Here is a 21,750-nt window from a genome sequence, read left to right as displayed (position 1 = left end):
AAAGTCTAATTTTTATAACCTTTCAATCTTGCTTGCTTACAGAGTGATAAACTAGATTCATTTGTCATGCCAACCTATCACATTCTCTCTTTCACAAATTAGCAGTAGTTGTTTTTGATGTTTTATACTATGTTATTCATAACCAATATGTCAGCAAAGTTTTTAACATGCCAAATCTCATAATACATTACACTATTTTCAGTATAGGGTGTTGTCCATCGTGTTTTTATTTTGAACATTTCTTTCATGGTCTTTTGATTGAGAAGCTTTGGGAATTATTTTAAGGCTTTTGTATCATAGTTATAAAGCCAGTTTGTGATAGTTATAGAACATTGTTTACTTGGTGGATGTTGTTATTCTGTGTTCCTTGATGCAGTATTAAAGTAATAAAAATTATTTTGTGTACTAATACTATTAGTGTATATATATAAAAGAATAGGTAGGCTTAAATTGCTTTGGCAACCAACATCGTAAAAACAGAAGGACAAAGTATGCTTTGTTTTTCATGTGTATTCTTCATTTATTGTTACAAATGAAACTTAAATTTAAAAGTTAGGAACTTATTGGGTTAGATAATCTAGCATAATGAATAATAATTCTTCACAAGGTATGCCTGTGAACAGCTAATGCTTTATGTTATTTAATATGGTGATGTGACTTTGGCATTCATCAAGTGAGTTACAACTTATATGACAGGATTATTAGTTGAAATAGTTAAAAGGGCAATAAAACAGTAAAATTAAGTATAAGCAGGATGTATCCTGTTATGAGCTTTAAGCTATTTAGGACAACAAATTATAGTTTCCTTAGGTCATTCTAGAAATTAAAGAAAGGTGACTGATTAATTTTGTATTGTTATGGGGATTATATTTTAAAAGAAACAACACAGCAAAATAACTGAGAAAAGTGACTTAATGGATATTAAAATAACTTGATGACTGTTGTATTTGAAAACAATTTTAAATAGAAATTTTAAAGTATCCCTTCATAATAAATATAATTAGACAATTTTGTTTTTTAGAATTTAAGAAAAAAATTTACAGTTAATTTAGCTATTTGTGTTTTACTTTTTTTCTTCAGTTACTACAGGAGGAAATATGTGAGGAGTGTTTAAGTGAGAAAATAAACCAGCAGGTGGAATGCTGTGACAAAGAAACCAACACAGAATGTGTTTTTACCCCTTTTCGTGGAAAACAGAAGCAAACTGAAGATGCAATGCGTACCAGCGTCATCAAACGATCCCAAACATTTACTCCCAGTGTTGCTGTAAACAAACACCAGTATGTTTGTAGAGTAAGTATGATTCATTTGTGCTGAATAAATGTGGATGAAGTGTAACTAAATACTTATATTTGCCTGATTATAAAGTAGAAGTATGACTATTTATATTACATTTAATATCAAACATCTTAATCTCGCATTACTTGAAACACTTGCATTGTCTCAAACTTATCTTCTGTAGAATAAATCTTTCCTGTTACAAAGAATGATACTTAAGTATTTGGTTTTGAGTTTTTAAACAGCAGTAATTTGCTTCTGTTTTCATTCTGTCTTCAGTTTACTGTAGTGTGAAACTGTATATGTAAAACTGCTTTTCATATACATCAACTGCTGTAATGTAAAACTATTTTTACTTTTAGTTAAACAGAAGTGACAGTGATAGTTCTATGCCTCTGTACAAAAAAGGAGCTACCTTCCAACGAAATTCTGCCAGACGTCAGAGCCTCAGACTGAAGAAGGTTAGTGAAAGTAATTTAAAGTCAAAACTAGAAAAGAAACATTTTATGTTAAAACCTTTCTTACCATTAATTTTGAAAATTAGTTTTGGACAATTTAATATATTTTTAAAAAATTGATGGTTAATGAAATAAAAGCATGGTTAATAGAAGCACATAGCAGACTGTTATTCTGCAGAGACAGTTGATGCTAATATTTTTTTACCATTGGGATAGTTTTATTAGTTTTCGAAAACAAGTCTACATACCTCATGTGAAACACAAATGATTTCAAAAGTAAAAATCACAAATGATTTTTTTTGCTTCTTTTTACATTTGTGATTTTACTTTTGAAACTTTTAAGCAAAGTAGATGACCTTATGTTAAAGAACTGTATAAATAGGGTTTTCTCTAAATCGTAAATGATTTCAAAAGTAAAAATCACAAATGATTTTTTTTGCTTCTTTTTACATTTGTGATTTTACTTTTGAAACTTTTAAGCAAAGTAGATGACCTTATGTTAAAGAACTGTATAAATAGGGTTTTCTCTAAATCGTAAATGTGTTTTGTTTAGTACGTAAGAAACGTGAGATATGTTAAAAAGAGCTGTGCGTGGTCGAATTGTTAACATATTGGGACTGTGAATTTGAGAGCTTACGGTTTGTTTCATATTTTCACAGAATGTGCTCTGTACTTTAAAGTGAGTTTGCTTTAAGAGTAATGGACATTTCACATATTTGGTCAGAGATATGTCTTAATATTTCAAAGTTAGGAATGGCTGTAAACTGAGTCTTGAATAGTTTAACATGAAAAGTTAAAACAGTGTAATACAATGTTAAACAATCCATACTTGTTACTTTAGGTTTTAGTGAAATATATCAGGAGAAATACTTTTTTACTCTTGATTAAAAAATGTAATATTTTATTTTCTGATTTACACAAACTCTTCACTGGCCAATATAAAAATTGTTTACAAAAGTGCCTTAGGTTCAGTATCTTGTTCTAAAATCATTTTCAAATTTTATAAAATTTGATAATTATATAACTATAACCTTTTTTATAATTTTGTGCTGTATAAATAGTTGGAAATGTTTTAGTATTCATGAAGCAATAACCTCTTCTTGACACCACTATCTAGATGACCACAGTGTGTGCCAAGCACCATCATCCCTCTTCAGGCGGATTAAAAAATACCAATGTACGAACTTCAATAGATCTGGCTTTAGACCTTCAAGCATCTCGTACTCAACTAACACTTCTACAAGATGAGCTCTCCAGACTACGTAAAATGAAAGAACAACTAGAATCAGCAAAGACAACATGTAAAGAACAAATTTATTGGAATTTCTCAAGTTCTTATATGTATAATGAACCTGCTTGGACACTAATAATTATTACAAGTGAAACCTTGATTGTGCATGTTTATTACAGCTTTATTTAATTCTTATTTTTACTTTGTCTTAAAATTCCTAATTACATGGAACCAATTTTATGTTTAATTGTGAAATGATTCTTTTTTAACTGTTATTTATAACTGAGAAAATTTGATTCATTGATAAGAAGTATATTGTCTTTACCATTAATGATTTAAAGTTTATATTTAAATAATACCTCTAGTATATTTTTTAGTATACTTAGTGAATCTTCTGCTTCAGGTAAATGTTTTTTAAGTACTGAGTAATTATTGGCCCTATTAATGTTGAATTGTTTTTATTAGGTGGAGGTGCTATACCATCATGGTTAGTAGAAAATGAGCAGGTTCAACAAATATTGTCAAGTGCTGTAAGTGAGGTAAGTAATCTAAAAATTACCTCTTCAATGAAAACTTAAAATAGAAAAAAGGTTTGATAAAAAAATTTTCTCGCTTCTCCATGAAAATATAACAACTACCTCATGCTGCTGACAAAAACGTATTTGCACATACACCAGATCTTTGAATGAAACTCAAACATTCATATGTGCTTTCCTTTGGTGCATTCAGTATTAAAATGTAGCCTTTCACTAATAAGAAGGTGACATATCCTCCATGCTCATTACTTCTCATGAGCACATTGTGTATAACATAAGCTCATATTTCCTCAACAATGCTAATGATTCATTTTTTTTTTCCTTTTAAATTTTTGTATTTATTATTCCAAACTTTTAGTTGACATTTGAAATGTTCTTTTTCTTGTTTTTGAGAAAGATGAAAATTTGTACTAATTTCAGTTAGAACTTCTGATGAAAATTATAATGATTATTGAGGTTTCTTCTCTTAATCAATTTATAAAACTTGGGAAATGTCCTGGAATCTATGATATAATTTATTTGGCTGGACTATTCCCTATCGTTATGGACCCAATGTTCAGGTTTCGATACCTATTCACATTTTTCATTATTATGACAATTACCAAGGCATATGTATCATGGACACGTCAAACTAAACTAAAATAGAATAAATTTCCTCAGTGAATTTACATTCATGGTTTTACAATTTCTCTTATCATTTTTAAAGCCCGAGTTTCAAAATGTTCTTTGTAGGAATGTTTTCATATCTTTCAATTGCAACTGGAACTACTCAAATAGCAAGTAGCATTGTCACCATTGTACATCATGTGATGGCTCATTTTGGATCTAGACTGGCCTGCTTTTACTGTCTTTATGCTTTCTACTGAACCTATCTTATCTTTGACTAGCTGTTCATATGAGATGATCTTATAACTGAGGTATGTGACATTTATTTTGCCCCAGTTATTTTCTGTCATTTTTGGGTGAGTTTCTTGCATCCATCTTGAGTCATAAGATGTTTCATCCTCACCTGTTTGTAGCATTCTAGCAGATTTTTCACTTAATGCTTTGTGTTGATTCATAGTTGTTACATCCTCCCTGAACCCAAGATTCATTTTCTGTGACCTGTTGTTTAGCTTGTCCTCTTTTCTAATCCTCTTATTCATTGAGTCTCTTCTTTCAACTTTGAGGGGTCCCTTTTCCTCATATTTTGACTCTCTTTTTTTTCCATTTCTTTTTTCTCTTACCCTCAATTTGCTCTTCTTCATCTTTCACTTACTCATCTTTCGAGCTAACCATTCTCTTTACCCTTTCCTTCTTGGTCTCTGCAACACTAACTTGACCTTACCATAACATGGTTGCATTAATCTGTTCTTCATGCTGTCACTTCTTCATACAATGCCCAGTTCACTTTCATAGATTTACTTTATTTGGACACATTTCTTTTTAGAGCTCAACTGCTTCCTTTTTTTTTTCAGACAACCCCATTTGATACCGTTCCTTTTATGCAGATCTTTTGGGGAGTTTCTTTTCCTGTTGTCCCTTCCTGATGTCTGCCACTCCTGAAAGGCCAGCCTTTAGTGGGGTGCATGATGGATTCTTTCTGAAACCACCCACATCTTTGGCTCTGTGAAAGCTTAGACTTTAACTTTCTCGACATGTGGTCTCGTGGGTTTCTCTTAGGAGTTTTTTTTTTATCATTCAGGGCTCAAACCTGTTTCATTTCAATAAATTTCTTTCTTTTCACTTGTAGAAGTCATTGTTCTAATATTTTTGACTGGAAGGCATTGATTTTCTTCCTAGACTACTACTTTATTCCCAAGGTGTGGGCTGCTATTATTGATAATTGAATAGTTACTCCAGTTGCTCTCCTTTCCATTTTTTTTCTGTACAGTCATACAGACTCCTGTTGTCTCTTTTGCCCAGTTGCATTGCTTCAATTTCAAGGATTCTTTTTGTAACTTGTCTCATTGTATCCTTTACTAGTTGGGTTACATGATTCATCTGTCTTATTTCATGCTCTATAAGACTTAGTGGTTATAAATTTCAACAATAAACAAACGACACACAGTCCATTTGTTTTGATACATTATATTAAAACAAGTTAAATATATGCTTGGACGTGCACACACAAACACAAAAAAATGTTCATTACACAGTTAATTACCACAGTTGTATCCAGAGCTTTAGATAATTGTATCTTTTCATAACAATCCACACAAGCTGATTCAGTTACTTTAGAGCACAATTGAAAAAATAAAATATCCTCCTTGCCCTGTTGTTGCAACATAGTTGGTGATAATTTCAATTTAAAAAAGCATCACTGTACATTCTTTACAACCTAAACACACACTAATGCAGTCTAGAGCTATTTATCTATCTTACTAACTTTGTCTAACTTGAATTACATTTTTGGATGCATATTTATAAATATCCCAACTGAGTCCTAGAACTTTATGCACATTACTGGATAATATGATGTAGTAATACTCGTGAAAAACATATGTGGTTCTGGTGACATGACAGTAATACAACAAGTGCCATTTTACAAGAACTGAAAGACACAATGTAATTATATAAATAACCCTGTGATAAAATATCACTTCTAAAAATAGCTAGATTTAACACTCTCACTGTACTTGCATTAAAACAGTTGTATATATTTAACAGTTTCTCTTTCACTTGGCTATCAAATTCCGTGGATGTGATACTTCAGACTAGACACTGACAATCCCTACACTCTTTGTGTCATGTTCTTTGTACCACATTTCAGTTTCTTCTGCCTCTGGGTTTCATCTTCCAACACATGTCAGCCTTTCAGAGAGACTAAAGAAACTAGTTATTGAATATTACATTTTTCTTGCAGATTTTATGAAAACAAAATATGTGTGTGTGTGTCTATATAAATATACTGGCAATAGTGGAATCCACCACAACAGTGTTGCCTTACAATGAGTACTTGTCTTTTCTAAAATGTACTTCAAGTAGGGTATAACAGTGTATGTCATCTGCCCTTGCTCAATTCTTGCTGTTTAGATGGGGTTTTCTGCAAGACATTGTTAGCAGTAGTGCATATCTAAAAGAAAGTGACAGTACTTTGGTGGTTTTTGTCTTCTGACCTATCTAGTACCTACTGTGTCTTCCTGTTTGCAGAAACTCATTGCACATTCCATCAGTGTGAGACCTTGTGTAGATGAAATGATTCTTTTTTTGGTTTTTGTAACTTCCTTCTTCCCATTTCTTCTAGTGGAGAGGAAACCCCTTGCACTCCCAGCCCCAAACCACTGGGGAAGTTGATATGGATAGTTTCCTTTTGAATCAGTGTAATCCACTACTACTAGATAGACCAAGGGGACACCCCTCAATTGGAAGTAGGGTTGGGATGTTTACCTGTTATGGCCTCAATCTGTGTACTAGCACAGTAGGTTATGCAGTTCTTTCTTCTGCTTGCCAGTCAGAACTTCTTTGTACATCACATCTCCACCCAGTTGTCTTAAGTCTAGTATGTCTTAACCTTCTATAGCAAAGCTACCATCTTCTAGTTCTGCATCTATGACAGCCACACCAATACTGATAAATCCTGAGCTCTACAACTGTACAAAAGGTATCATTTGCTATTTTTAATCCATTTCTGTTAATTGTGAATTCCTGTGATTAGCATATTTAAGCTAATTACTACTGTTGACAAATTTATGGTAATTTAGTTCATTTTAAGTTGTTTTTTTAATAGAAACTTCAGACATTTTTTTCTTTATAACAAAATTTTTTTTATAAAGTTGTCAGAAGTGTGGTTGGCAAACTTTGGTTTAAATATGACACCTCATTTCTTTGTATATAAAATATGTAAATGATGCACGTTTTAAAGTAGAAACAAACGAGTCACTTGTTAACAACACCATAGTTTACTTCTACTACTTTTAATAAATAATTTAAGGTTTTTTCTAATTGTATTTTGATATTTTTGTATCATTTTTTTTAGCAAAATGCACTATGCATTGATGGGGGGGATGATGATCTTTAGTGTATTTTTAATTTCATGGAAAGCTAAGTTAATATTTTCTTGTTTTTTTATTCAAATTAGACATGCAAAAATAGTCCTGAAGACAAAAAACTAGAAAAGAGGCTAAAAAGGTCATCTAAAGAAATCTATAAACTTAGAAGAAATAGAAAAAAGCAACCTGATATATCAAGCTTTAGGCAAGTGTGTTGTCTGTATAATAAGTGTTTATATACATTTCAACAAACTAAAAGAATGATGCTTATGACGAATATTTCTACATGTTATCTTATATGTTCCCTCTCTATTTGGATTTGATAATTTTGACCAACCTTGCAGCCACCATGAAACTATATGTACTTTAAGTTTTGATATAGTAACTGTGTCTTCACAAAATTTAATAAATATTATACCTAAAAATTCAGATTTTCTAATTAATTGTTATTACTAGAAATTTGTTATTGAATTTATGGTATCAGTATCTGACTCAAACTGTTACTAGTCTGAGTGCAAGGGAAATTTCATTAAAAGTGCTTTTTCTTTTTGCAATTTTTAAGATTTCATTTGCCCGATCTTTAGAATAATGTAAATGAAAATCAAAAGTTTTTTTCATAAAAGTATATTTTATGTGTTATTTTCCTTACCTTAACATTGACTGACCTTGTAACCATCACAAAAACAATATGGAATAAAACTAAATTACTTTTTTTCATTTTAGAATGACAAACATATTGTTACAGACAATTATGTACAATTTATTCCTACAGCTAAAACTAATTCAATTCAAATTCCCATTCACTGAGATTTATTGAGTGCCAAGTTATATTAGCACCAGAATGAATTATATCACATGGGGGAAACCTTTTCTAAACACAGCATTAAATTGCCAACACATTCAGTGAAATTACGACACACTGCACTCATGAGACATGTCAGTGCTACTGAGAATGTGTTATTTAATTTTACATATATTTTCCCAGTATATATCTAAGTTTTACTCTTAGTTACTTTTATAATGTTAAATGAAAAATATACATGAAACACAACAATAAATTTAATACTTACGTGCAAGTCTTGTACATTTTTGCTCTCAAAGTCTTAATTAAAGTAAACCCTGTTTCTTGCAGAGGTGTTTTTAAACTTTATTTATTTTACATGTGCACCTTAGAACACAAAATGTTATCGTGCAACGAAATACAATGTACTTAAATTACTCTTATTTAACTGGATTTCAAACTACATTATGCGTGTGTTAAAAAAATTTCCTTATCTTTTCAAAGTAATCTCTGCAATAGCAAACTATGAAATAGATGCAAAATAACTAAAAAATGACCATGAAAGGGAGCTTTGTAAAAGAAATAACAGTAAATTAAAATATATTCCTTCTGTTGAATATGAATAATCAATTTGTTTAAGACCCCATGTTCTAAAAGGGTAATGACATGCGAGTTTAAATTTATGCCATACAACTTATTTTAGCTTGAAAATAGGCCCAGCATGGCCAGGTGGTTAAGGCACTTGACTCATAATCCAAGGAAGGGTCGCGGGTTCGAATCTCCATCGCACCAAACATGCTCGCCCTTTCAGCCGAGGAGGTGTTGTAATGTGACGGTCAATCTCATTATTCGTTGGTAAAAGAGTCGGTGGTGGGTGGTGATGACTAACTGCCTTCCCTCTAGTCTTACACTGCTAAATTAGGGATGGCTCGTGCAGATAGCCCTCATGTAGCTTTGCACAAAATTCAAAAACAAACAAAACACAAACTTGAAAATATATAACACGTAAGTCTGCAAATCCTTGGGATTTTAGAAAATAATATAGGAGTGGAAAGAAATTCTAAAGTTGGGCAATTTGGAGAAAAGAAGTGTTGTGATATATCAAAGTGAAGGTTGAGAATTTATTATTTATATATTTCTTTTTTCAAATTATAATTTAAAACTTGTATAATACGAAAAAGTGTATTATGGACTAAATTTTGATCTCAGTTTTACTGACCATTGATAATACAGTAATTAAAATTAAATTTTAAATGTAACTGTAAAAAAGTCATGACATGAGCACTTTTAACCTACCTGTATATAGAAGATTAATAAGGTTTTCTGTAGTGGTAGATTTTTATGTGTATTAATTAGAAATTAAACTTGGTCTCATAATTACACTTTTTTATTCTTTCAGAGACAAAATGGTTTTCTTTACACAAGTTAATACCATCATCCCATCTCTACCTTCAAGCGAAAATGCTGGAAGTGTAACATCTGGTGATACTATATCTATTACTGGACCAAATAAACAAAACAGTGAGGAAGCTAAAACTAACTTACAGGAGCGATTTGAATACACAATTGATCCAGAGTATGGTGTGCAGGTGTAACCTTCATACTTTGTTTATAAGCAAATGAAACTTCACTGTATAAGCTGTGTTATAAAATGTCTATCATTGTGTGACTCCTCCTAAGTTGGTCTCAGTTTAATGTGGTCATATGATCTGGTCTCTTGTGAAATTGGTGTACACAGACAAGTACAGCCATTTATTAAAGTGCACTCACTGGTTGTGATAGTAGTTACATTTTATCATAAAAAGTGCTGTGATTAAACTAAAGGGAAATTGATCAGAAAGAAAAAAAACCTCAATCATGCATTTATCAGAGTTACCCAGGTTTCTTCTATGTGCCAAGATACTCGAATTCACAGTTATTACAAATAAACTATGATGTGCTAATAGATAATGTGCTACTAAATTGCAATCTCATTTTTCTTAAAATTGTTTTAATGTGCAGCACGAAGAAATGTAAACTATTTCTAAATATAAGCTCTGTTGTTTACACTGTATCATGTTGTAAATACGACTTGAATTTACTTAAGTGGACTTAGGTTCTTCCATAGGTGAAACTGAATTTATAAATATAAACCCAGTGAAACTGATGAGCAAACTATTTATAGATTTTAGTACAATATGTTTTATCTTACTTCCATGTGAAAATTAGATTATGACTGAAACTTTATGTTATGTGAAGAAAAGTGTTATCAAAAAATGAAAAGCGAGATTCACTTCACGGGTAGTTGAGGTATTGTAATTACGTTCATAACAGTGTTTATGAGTTAATGTAAGATAATTTGGGATGCCTTGACCCACTATGCAAAACAAAAAGTGGCTCAAATATCCATGCATTGTACATTAGCTGCTGATCTGAATTGTGTTTTTGTACTACTTTTGATAGCCTTTCTCATATTAAACTAACTGTTCATATTGTTTATATTTGTGTGCAGAATTTAATATTACCGAGTGAAAGTAGCAGTATGAGTACAATTGGTGTTATAATGGACAATTTCTACTCATATTTTGTAAATTTATTCATTCTGTACAATGGTTTTAAGCTTTTGTTACTACTTTCAGCAGTATGTATAAGCTCATTTGCAGCTAAAAATAAACTTATTTTTATTTATATGTTGTGAATTTTTATTACAGAATTAGTTATGGTCATTTCTTCATTTCACAAAAAAAAATATAATTTAAAAATCTTAAATTGTTTTATCCAAATTAACTTCATAAAGTAAACAGATCTGCTTATTTAGAATAGAAATAACACACTGATAATTTTTTTTTAATTAATTATGTATTTTAAAGTATCAATTCATAACTAAAACTATATAAGGTTTCTTTAAATGTGTTAGTGTAAACAAAATGAATTCTTTATTTCAAAAAGTTCTCTGTTAATGATTTTAAAAGAATGACAGTAATTTTTTATACTAATGCAATGATTGTCTTGAAATTACACTTTGTATTATGAACCAAATTGTTAAGACATTAAAAATAATTATCTTTCAAATGTGCCCTTCTGCCATTACTTGAAAATTTGAAATCTGTGGTGTGTCAATAATAATTCCTTTATTTGGGAGGATTTGTTATTCCATATCTACAATTTATTGCAAAACTTCCTCTCATTCTGTAAACATCGATTGCCATGTTGTTTATTTTCTCCTTTCTGTGTAGCTGGTTGTCTAACTACCTTTTCAGTTCATCTTGACTATCAACGTTGAGTGTTGATGTTTCAATGATACTCAGTATGATGATCTCGTAACTTCTGGATGGTGTGTTTTAGTTGTTTATCTGTGACTTTAATGCATTTAGGTTTCATCATGAACTAGACAACTTCTTTTAAAGATGAACTTCTACTTCAGCTTTATTGTCCTATTTTGTCTGTTATGGTATCTGGGAAATAGTTACATACCAATGAATCCATCATTTCATGAGGATCATCCAAGTGACAAAATATTTTGCAATTTCTGTTAAGACCTTTACATTACATCCTGTTTTGGAACTTTGCTCTGGATACTTCATTTTAGTGTGTCACTCTTAACTTGTTGGATGACTTGCTGGTTGTTATGGCTCTCAGTTCGAAGTTTACTTAGTATTGTTAAAGCTGGCATTTTTAAATGGTCAGCATAATAAAATTGTTCACTATTCTATGTGGTCATTTCATAAATTATTTAGACTTGTTCCAGGTATGCCTCCTATGGTACCTTTCCACCATAGTCTCTTGGTTTCACAATCAGACAGTCCTGTTAAGTTGGAAATTAAATAATGGGTAGAACAGTATTCAAGTTCTTGTATGCTTCTGTTCAAAAAAGGATGACATCCCAAGTTAGCATTCTTCTTTAAATCATACAGCTTACAACAAAGGCACATGTGCAGAATTCAAAGAAATTGAGTGCATAATGTTTGGAATGTTGAGCATGAAATTTCTGTAAAAAGTGTTGCATCTTTTATCTAAATATTACAAGATGTAAAAAATAAAACAGGTTGCAATTAAAATGTAAAACTGAAATATATAGGACAGAAAGTACAAGAACATCTAAACCATATTAAACTCAAAACCAAGAAATACCTATAGAGAAACATTTCACCATCAACAACTATACAGTTACGGACTTTTCAATTATTCACAGAAAAGAATGACCAGAAACTGGATTAATCTACAACCAACTAGTTTAAATGAATACTTTTATTTACTATATATTTTCACTTTGTGTTAACGTTTTAATTCCATTCTGTCTTTATGTCAAAGATGTAATTTTACACATTAGTATCATGTTCCACATTCCAAATATTATGCGCATAATTGCTTTGAATTCAATGCATGCACCTTTGTTCCAAGCTGTACGATCTGACAGAGCGCTAGCTCAAAACATTATCCTTCTTTAAATACAAATATACATAAACTTGGCATCTGTTCAACCTATTCTCTAATTTCGATATATTTGTTCCCTATGTGGTTTTAACTATATATTTATAATTTTGAGTTCCCCAGCTAAATTCTGGAAAGGAATTTGGTAGGAATAAGACTGGGATGACCCAGGAAGGTCCTGCAGTGACAGATGTCACAACAGTAGTGGTATTAGGTGTAAACAAGATATGTTCTCTTAGTCCATATTTTATAATAGATGGAATGAATTATTAGACAGATGCACCAAGAAGTTTGCTGGTTTGTTCTTTGCATTTAACAGTTAGTTTTCCAGTTATTTAATCTTGTTGCTGATGTTCTTTGCTACCTTGATGAATTTTTTGTAGTCTTATAGACTGTCGTTACAGTCTTTCTGTACTTTATTGATGAGATCCGGCATGGCCAGGTGGTTAAGGCACTCGACTTGTAATCTGAGGGTCACAGGTTCGAATCACCCTCACTCCAAACATGCTCACCCTTTCAGCCGTAGGGGCGTTATAATGTTATGGTCTATCCCACTATTCGTTAGTAAAAGAGTTGGCGGTCTATGGTGATGACTAGCTGCCTTCCCTTTAGTCTTACACTGTTAAATTAGGGACAGATAGCCCTCACATAGCTTTATGCAAAATTCCAAACAAACCAAACTTTATTGGTGTCCTTCATACTTGTCCCCCAAGCTCAACAATATGTCTGCAGACATATAAGGCTAAAAACCGGGTTTTCGATACTCGTAGTGGGCAGAGCACAGATAGCCCATTGTGTAGCTTTGTGCTTAATTCAAAACAACAACAACAATCTTCATACTTATTTTGTAATCCTTCTATACTTCCCCAACAGCTCTGTGGAACTTGTCTTTAATCAGATTTATTTTAGTTTTTAATTTTTCTTTAAGTATTATTCTTCTAATTTTTTATCTCTTTCATTTTTGTATTATTTTAATTTTCTTTTGTGTTTTTTTTTAATTTACCCTCTCATTTTACAGATTTTTTATTTAATTTTTTGTTTCTTCTTTTCCATCTTTAAACTGTTTCATTACTTCTAGCAAAACTTCGATTTCATTTCTGGACCTGGTTATTATATTTAAATTGAGCGAAGTTATATTTTGTTTTCACCAAAATAATCCTATTTCTGATATATGAGTGTTGTATCGTGTTATTTCATTAGGTTGTTTCTTTTAAATTGTTTAGTAAAAAAATTGTAATTTCTAGTTCACGTACTGATGGTTTAGCTTACCTCTTCTTTAAGGTTTGCTACTTATTTGTTGCTAGGTGGTTAAGGCACTCGATTCATAATCTGAGGGTCACGGGTTCAAATCCCTGTCACACCAAACATGCTCGCCTTTTCAGTCGTGGGGACGTTATAATGTGACGGTCAATCACTATTCGTTGGTGAAAGAGTAGCCCAAGAGTTAGCGGTGGGTGGTGATGACTAGCTGCCTTCTCTCTAGTCTTACACTGCTAAATTAGGGACAGCTAGCTGAAAGGGCAAGCATGTTTGTTGCGATGGGGATTCGAACCCGCGACCCTCAGATTACGAGTTGAGCGTCTTAATCACCTGGCCTTGTAGGTTTCGAACATTACGAACCATTCAGCTTAGAGAAATAATTTCGGATGTTAGTATTTGTCAGTAAACATTAAATACATATCTTCTTTTGTGAAATATAAGCTTGTAAACTGCGTTAGGCCAAACAAGAATGGAAAGAGCTAGCATTCCAGTCACGTGATGTGTATCTGTGTATGAACATAAAAAAAAAAAAAATCGTTCGTCGTGGCCCCAGACCGTCGATAAAATATTCAGTTCTAGACCTGATATAAGACTGAAATTTTTAATAACTGTTATTATTTTTTGGTTTTTGTATGTCAGAATATGTTTGTGTTGAAAAAGAAAATTGTGTGTATCAATCTTGTTGGAAAATATGATAAATTTGACAATTATTAACATTAAAGAAACTTAAATTAAAATTAGAATTTCCAGCTCTTTGAAATCTTAACAAGTAACATAATAAATCGGAGACTCGTCCGAGACAAATTATGATACGTAACAAAGACAAACTCTGTTTTCAATTAGTTTTGTGAAAATCAGCCAGTGATTTAGGACTCTAGATGAGTATAAATAAACATGTATAATATTTCAGTCAGTATATTTTTCTCTTTTGTCCACTAAGGGTTTGCTTACCAGGCTTGTAATTCTAACTTGAACTTGTGTTGGTCTTCTGTGATTTTGTCCAAAGATGTAATAAAAACGAATATTCTTGTACTTGGTCTCAACTGGATTGTTCTTGTTATGGTGGAGCTGGATTTCTAAAATATTTGTGATTAGAAACTTTCCAAGCTCCATTTTATATGTCTTTGGTTTTCTGTACTTAGGCCTGCTTATTTTTTTTTTTCACAGGTATTCTGTATCATTGGAGCATCATATCAAATTTAGTTCTATGCATTAGATTTCTCACCGCTCGCTCATTTCTTTCATTCTCAGAAGAGGGAAGAATTGTGTTAGTATTCACCAATTTTCTTTCGTTCTTTTGTGATGGTTGCCGTAGATGAATGGCTATTCAAACATGTTAGATAATTTAGGATGTGAAGTCTTTCAAACATTACATGTTCTAAAATCTCCTTCAGTAGCAATTGTATAGGGCCAATACAAATGGCAAGGTTGGTGTTGATGTTTTTTGTTTTTTTTGTCACAAGAACTACAAAAACAATAAAGAATTATAAATATGTGTGTACAAAAGACAGTGCCATTACCTTAGTTGAGAAACCTCTAAGAATGATCTTCTGAGAGTTGGTGTAAATCTGTACTAACCAAACAAAACATGGTATTGTACACATAGACATTATAATTCTATTCAACTCAGGTTGTGACCTCTCATACATTATTTGGTTTGAATTTCGCGCAAAGCTACATGAGGGTTATCTGCGCTAGCCGTCCCTAATTTAGCAGTGTAAGACTAGAGGGAAAGCAGTTAGACATCATCTCTCACCATTTGCTGCGAATGTTTTGTTTTTTAGTACTACAGGACTTATTATCTATAATCCTAAAGCGAATTAAAAGCTATTTTATGTATCTGTTAATTAACATGTATTGATTATATTGTGAACATTATAACGTTCCCCCACGGCCGAAAGGGCGAGTATGTTTGAGATGATGGAGATTCGAACCCGCGACTCTCGGATTGCGAGTCGAGTGCCTTAATCACCTGACCATGTCGTGAATATTCACAAAGCTAGCATTAGTACTAAACACTCTTTGGTAAATACTATGCTTCTTGTAATCTGTGGAACATTCGATTTAAACAATCTGATGCGTGATTTATCAACTTGAGCAGTTGAATATATAAGATTCATAACAAAAAACAAAATCAGCTCATTGAACCATAAAACAAATACAGACACACTCTGTTTGGTTTAATGTTGTAATAAATATTTTTTTCATTTTGTATTTTACTTTGTGCCCATTTTTATTATTCCGTTTAACATCACGACGCAGTTAATAAGATAACTAGCATTACTTTGCAGTATCTCACTGCTCTATGAATACATTTATTTCGTCTGAAAATACCATACACCGTTCCAATAGGAAAATAAGGGAGACTATATCCTCAAGATCTCATCTGATCCACCAGTGATAAATATCGCTGTGTACTTTCATACAGTATGACTTACTTTACAACGATCTTTCCCATCAGAAGGTGCACGTTGTGTCAAAAAGGGATAACACATAAAAGTATGCAACTAGAGAAAGAGAAACTTATCTATTTCCTTGTTCAAAGTCAAACTATAAGGGAGATTATATTCTCAAGATCTCATCTGATCCACCAGTGATAAATATCGCTGTGTACTTTCATACAGTATGACTTACTTTACAACGATCTTTCCCATCAGAAGGTGCACGTTGTGTCAAAAAGGGATAACACATAAAAGTATGCAACTAGAGAAAGAGAAACTTATCTATTTCCTTGTTCAAAGTCAAACTATAAGGGAGATTATATTCTCAAGATCTCATCTGATCCATCAGTGATAAATATCGCTGTGTACTTTCATACAGTATGACTTACTTTACAACGATCTTTCCCATCAGAAGGTGCACGTGGAGTCAAAAAAGCATAACACATAACAGTATGCAACTAGAGAAAGAGAAACTTAGCCACTTCATTGTTCACTATACACTTGTGTATGCATGAAAATGTTGACAAATTTTAGATTAACTTTAGTTAAATAGGAGTTAGAAAATAGTATGTATGTTTGCATAATATATACATAAGCCATCTACATTTTCTGTATAATGAGATTCTTATTATAATTTCTAGAAGGGCTAGTATGATTATTAACCCTCTTTCTCCTTGCTTAAGTTGTTTATTTTCATACACACGTACGAACACCCACAGCTAACTTTTGTACTTCCTTCAGAGAACGGAGGGACTTGCTACCATGAATGTAAGACATGGAGCACGATTTTGCGGTAACAGGAATGAAACCAAAACTATTTATCCAGATTTTATAAAGCTACCTCCAAGTCAAATATCATGTTTGAGTTTATAAACTTTCACAGTCTTGTTTCGCTTAACAAATATTTATTTATTTTTGTTATTAGTTTAAATAACCTTTAACAAATTACCATTCTCTACATACCTAGAAAATTTGATGTACTTTTAGGGATCTAAGCTAATTTTTTTTTTGTTTATGTATGTAACATTTTCCCTTTTTCATTCATACGGAAAATTACATTTATTTGAAACTCAACATTTTATCTTCAGTTATTTTGCTCAAATTTTCCTAATCTTCAATATCTTGTTATTTAGTTATTATTAATATGCATATTTTTTTGTTTGCCTATATGCTACTCACTTATTTTTGTTAATAAATATGTTTGGTTACGGTCTAAACACTTTATAGTAATCGCCGTGTATGTTTTTAAAACTACAGGACTTATTATCTATAATCCTAAAGCGAATTAAAAGCTATTTTATGTATCTGTTAATTAATATGTATTGATTATATTGTGAAATATATATTTTATATCAAAAGGCGGTAACGGAACACAAAATTGGGAGTCTAATAGTCATCGTCTATTTTACTACTACTAGGACGTTATAATAGTGAGCTTAAGTTAAAGAGCATAGTTGTACATGTAGTTTATCCAACATGGCAAATAGGTTTGGTCATAATCATCTTCATGCGCATGGTGGTTTTCTGAAAGAAGACTTATTAAATGAGGTAATCACTGAAGTTTTTGCTAATTGTATTACAGTAATACTTTGTGTTCCAATGGTATTACTAACAACAGCAATGTTTATCTTACCATCACAAGTTCATAAGTTAACTGACTGTGACTGGTACTTAGGTCAATTTTGGAGTTTTTGTGCACTACAGAAAAGTAAATATTTAGCAAATAATACGTTTGATAATTGTTTTGTTTGGAACTCAATATTAGCAAGTAATTTTTTTTTATTCATATGAGAAGGTTTTCATAATCTTGGTCGGTACTGAATGAAATTGAAAGAGAAAAACATACGACTTAACGTTAAAACTTGTACACATTTCGCAGTTACATACTTCGTACACAGTAGTATGTGATTAGTAACGTGGAATATTAAAATAAAGAATACTAAATAATAACTTAGACATAATGTTATTGCTGTCACTGATACTCTCAGACGGAAGGGACAAAGTCAGTTTCAACCCTTTCTGTCGTGTTTCCAAATTGATTTAAGAACGTCCGTCTAATACGAAATTAACATTTATTGGGTTAGGCTTACCACATATATCAAATGTCACAACATTCAAAAGAAAACTTTATGAAGTACTTGTAGGCAGTGTTACTACTAGTACTGTTAACGTTCGTATGATATTACTTAACACTGAAAAATAATAATATTACTATTGCACATTATTTGCAAAAAGTACTTATCATTAATACTAATAAAAGAAAGTTTTTCTGTCATTATCTCCAAAAAACTTGTTTCAATTATCAGATACTGTAAGACAGCATTACAAAGGTCTGTTAATGCTTATGATAATATCCTGTACTTGACACACAAACTGTATTGCTAAAACCTATGACATAATATTTACAATGGTATATTAATCAAAATGTGACACAGACATTCATCTTAAGACTGTAAATCATGTATTAGGTTGTTCAAAGGCAGTTTTCTGTTACCTGGCATATTGTAATGATTTAAAATCTTGGAATAATTCCATTATTTCTGTCCACGAAGTGACATTTTTGTCACTGTTTTAAGTTACGATTTTAAATAAATTAAACCAAAACAAGAGATAGGGGGTAATAAGTACATTTGTTAGCATCATCAAGTGATTAACAAGAAATAGTTTGGTAGCATTAAATAACATCAAAATTAAAAATTTAATAATATTAATTTTTAAAGAAGTAATACATTATATTACCTTAGTTTCATTTTGAGTTTACTTCTTAAGTAGTTACTTTTTACAGTAACTAAAATTTGTTCATAAATAGGTGAGTTGTTTGCATCACTGGTCCTATCATTCTTGTGAACTTGAAAATGATTGCACCAGTGATCAAAACATTGCACTTGTTCTAAAAATAAATCTTACTTATTTAAAGATATAACTTGTAATAAAGTTATATTACACTATTGTTCATAAAATATAATATTATTATAACTTATTACTTTTAGTAACAGAGCATCAGTTGTTACTAAAAGTGTTTTTATGAAATATGGTGCTGCATTTTTTTCCCTTTTTTTCTGCAGATTTTTAAGAATTCTACTTTTTTCTAAATGTTATTAAACTGGATGTATGTAATTATTAAAATAATTTTCTATAATTAGTAACTATTATTAACTTATTAAAGAAGTCTTTAAAATGAAAAAGACTAACTGCAGTAAAAATAACTGCAGAATCGGTGTAACTTGATACTCAAGAAATTTTAAAGTATTCTTACATAAAATGAGAATCTAATGTATCTTTGTGAACTTTGAATTTAGCTTATATTACCATCACTTTGCATGAATAGTTGGCAAGTTGTACTGTCTCAACTGCAGCTCTTATTATTTCAAAGTAGTAGTAATACAATAGGAACTAATGCATAATTAATAACTGTAAGCTTATTAGCATTATTCTAGTTGTGAGAACATTTTTGAAGGTCATAAAAGATGTTTTGCTAATTCGTATAACATGCCATAAACTTTTGTTGGTCAACTTTGTTTCAGCATAAGAATTGCTCTCCTTGAGTATTGACATTCTTTAAAATGGTTACGGTTAATACAAGTAAGGGTAAGAGTTTGTATTGTATGTATTTTCAGAAAATATTTGACAAGGTGCAATGCAAAAGGCTTGATAAAGATTATATATATTGGGAGTTAAGTTGGCTTGTTGGAAGGAAAAAATTGCTGGATAAAAGAAAGCAGAGAGCTGTTATAATTGGAGATCTGTCAAACTGGATTAATGTCAGAAGTAGGATGCCTCAGTATTAGGGTCTTTGGTCATTTTGGTTTACATCAATGAAGACAATGAAACAAGTGAAGGAATAGGCAATAAATAGCTTAAATTTGTTGAGATTTTTACAAAAGAATTGATTATTTAGAAAATTGGACAGATAAATGGCAGATGTGTGTTAATTATACCACATGTAAGGTAGCACATGAGTTGTAATAATTTAAACTGCAAATTTGATGAAGGAAGTAAAAAGGATCTTTGTGGTATTTTGGTTGATCATTCTTTTAACCTACTTATGTGTTATGCCATTGCTAGAGATAAGCCAAATAGGACTTTAGGTTGTATTTGTAAAATTACTTGCATATATCATGTCAGAATGATGTAGCAAATACCATCACCCTTACCCCATAGTATACCGTAACCTTACATTTCATAGCTAACTGAAATAAACTTTTGGAAAATCAAGTTTGACCAAAGAAGAGGCAGAAAATTGCTGTCAAAGCAGTCAACTGTTAGTAAATTTCTTTGCTAGCTAATCAAGATCACTCATGAAATTAATTGATGGCATATTTATACAATAATTATTGGGAAATATTAGTTAGATTAACCTTTTCACAATGGGTTAGGGCTTAAAGGCTGTGTCATTGCATTTGTTGACTTTCAAAATATATTTCCTGATGACGAGAAACCCACTTGAAATAAAAATATATCTCAGAACAGCTGGTATGGGCATTAACATTTTTACTGTTAAGGAAGTTGTAGCAGTTGTTGCATTGTATTTTATAAATTATGTTGATGTTGTGTTTGTCAGTGTAATTTTTACATAGTATGGACTGTAGTTTTATACCTGGTTTTTTGAATAAAATTGGTGTTTACTGGAATGTTATGTTTTGTTACAAGTTTTTTTTCAAATGTTGGTTATTTTTTTGCTGATGTCAGGAACATATGGTATGCAGCAGTGTAAGATGTTGTGGTTTGTTGTATCTTGGGATTTATTGTTCTTTGTTTGTTGTTGGTCTAGGTGTGTGCGTATACTTTTTCCACAGTTTTTTGAGGAAATTTGTTGATGATCATGAAGTGTTCTCTTATTTTGTTAATTTCATCATTAATTTTATTGGGTGAGCATAGCTTTGTGGCTGTGTTTATTTGATTTCTTAGTGTGTTGAGTTTTTGTTTTGTTTCATGTGCTGAGTCCCAGGGGAATGTATAATCCAGTGTGGGTGATTTTTCTGTGGATTTCTGTTTTGAATTTTGTATTAGTTCTAGTTATTTTGAGGTTAAGAAATGCTATCTGGTTAGTTTTTTCTTCTTCACATATGAAGTTAATGTTGGAATGTATAGAGTTAATGTGATTGAAAAAGTTAAGTGTGTATTCTGTAGATGTGAATTCCACAATCGTGTTGTCTACATATCTGTACCAGTATAGTGGTGGATGTAATGCTGTGTTAATTGCTTGTTTCAACTTGTGTCATAAAAATATTGGCTAGAACTGGTGATACTGGGTTGCCCATGCTTAAGCCATTTGTTTGTATATAGTTGTGGTTGTTGAACATGAAGTTTGTCTTTATTGTGGTGAATTCTATAAGGGTTTCTAATTGGAAACTAGATTCAAAGAACACAAAAAACACCTTCAT

The 21,750-nt window shown here is 31.4% G+C and overlaps 2 protein-coding genes across 6 annotated transcripts in view; both read left to right on the top strand.

Annotated features, from left to right (window-relative positions):
• LOC143251967 (protein kibra-like) overlaps window positions 1-10,924 on the top strand; it is a 36,658-nt gene extending 25,734 nt beyond the window's left edge. For 3 of the 5 annotated variants that reach the window (XM_076503381.1, XM_076503379.1, XM_076503383.1), the window contains 6 exons: window positions 1,081-1,293; window positions 1,641-1,739; window positions 2,854-3,037; window positions 3,433-3,506; window positions 7,564-7,679; window positions 9,655-10,924. In XM_076503381.1, coding sequence (XP_076359496.1) covers window positions 1,081-1,293; window positions 1,641-1,739; window positions 2,854-3,037; window positions 3,433-3,506; window positions 7,564-7,679; window positions 9,655-9,850 — 882 coding nt within the window. In that variant the 3' untranslated portion in view covers window positions 9,851-10,924. Of the gene's footprint in view, window positions 1-1,080; window positions 1,294-1,640; window positions 1,740-2,853; window positions 3,038-3,432; window positions 3,507-6,729; window positions 7,122-7,563; window positions 7,680-9,654 lie in introns of those variants that run through there. The other 2 variants (XM_076503382.1, XM_076503380.1) reach the window with 2 other exon arrangements.
• A 6,629-nt stretch (window positions 10,925-17,553) lies between these two features.
• Window positions 17,554-21,750, top strand: part of LOC143251966 (E3 ubiquitin ligase Rnf121-like) — a 57,558-nt gene continuing 53,361 nt past the window's right edge. The window contains 1 exon segment of the mRNA XM_076503378.1: window positions 17,554-17,914. Coding sequence (XP_076359493.1) covers window positions 17,843-17,914 — 72 coding nt within the window. The 5' untranslated portion in view covers window positions 17,554-17,842.

The sequence above is a fragment of the Tachypleus tridentatus genome, chromosome 6, assembly GCF_004210375.1.
Source record: "Tachypleus tridentatus isolate NWPU-2018 chromosome 6, ASM421037v1, whole genome shotgun sequence".
Classification (NCBI taxonomy): domain Eukaryota; kingdom Metazoa; phylum Arthropoda; class Merostomata; order Xiphosura; family Limulidae; genus Tachypleus; species Tachypleus tridentatus.
The sequence above is the reverse complement of the archived record's forward strand: the minus strand, read 5'-3'. Positions and strand labels throughout refer to the sequence as shown.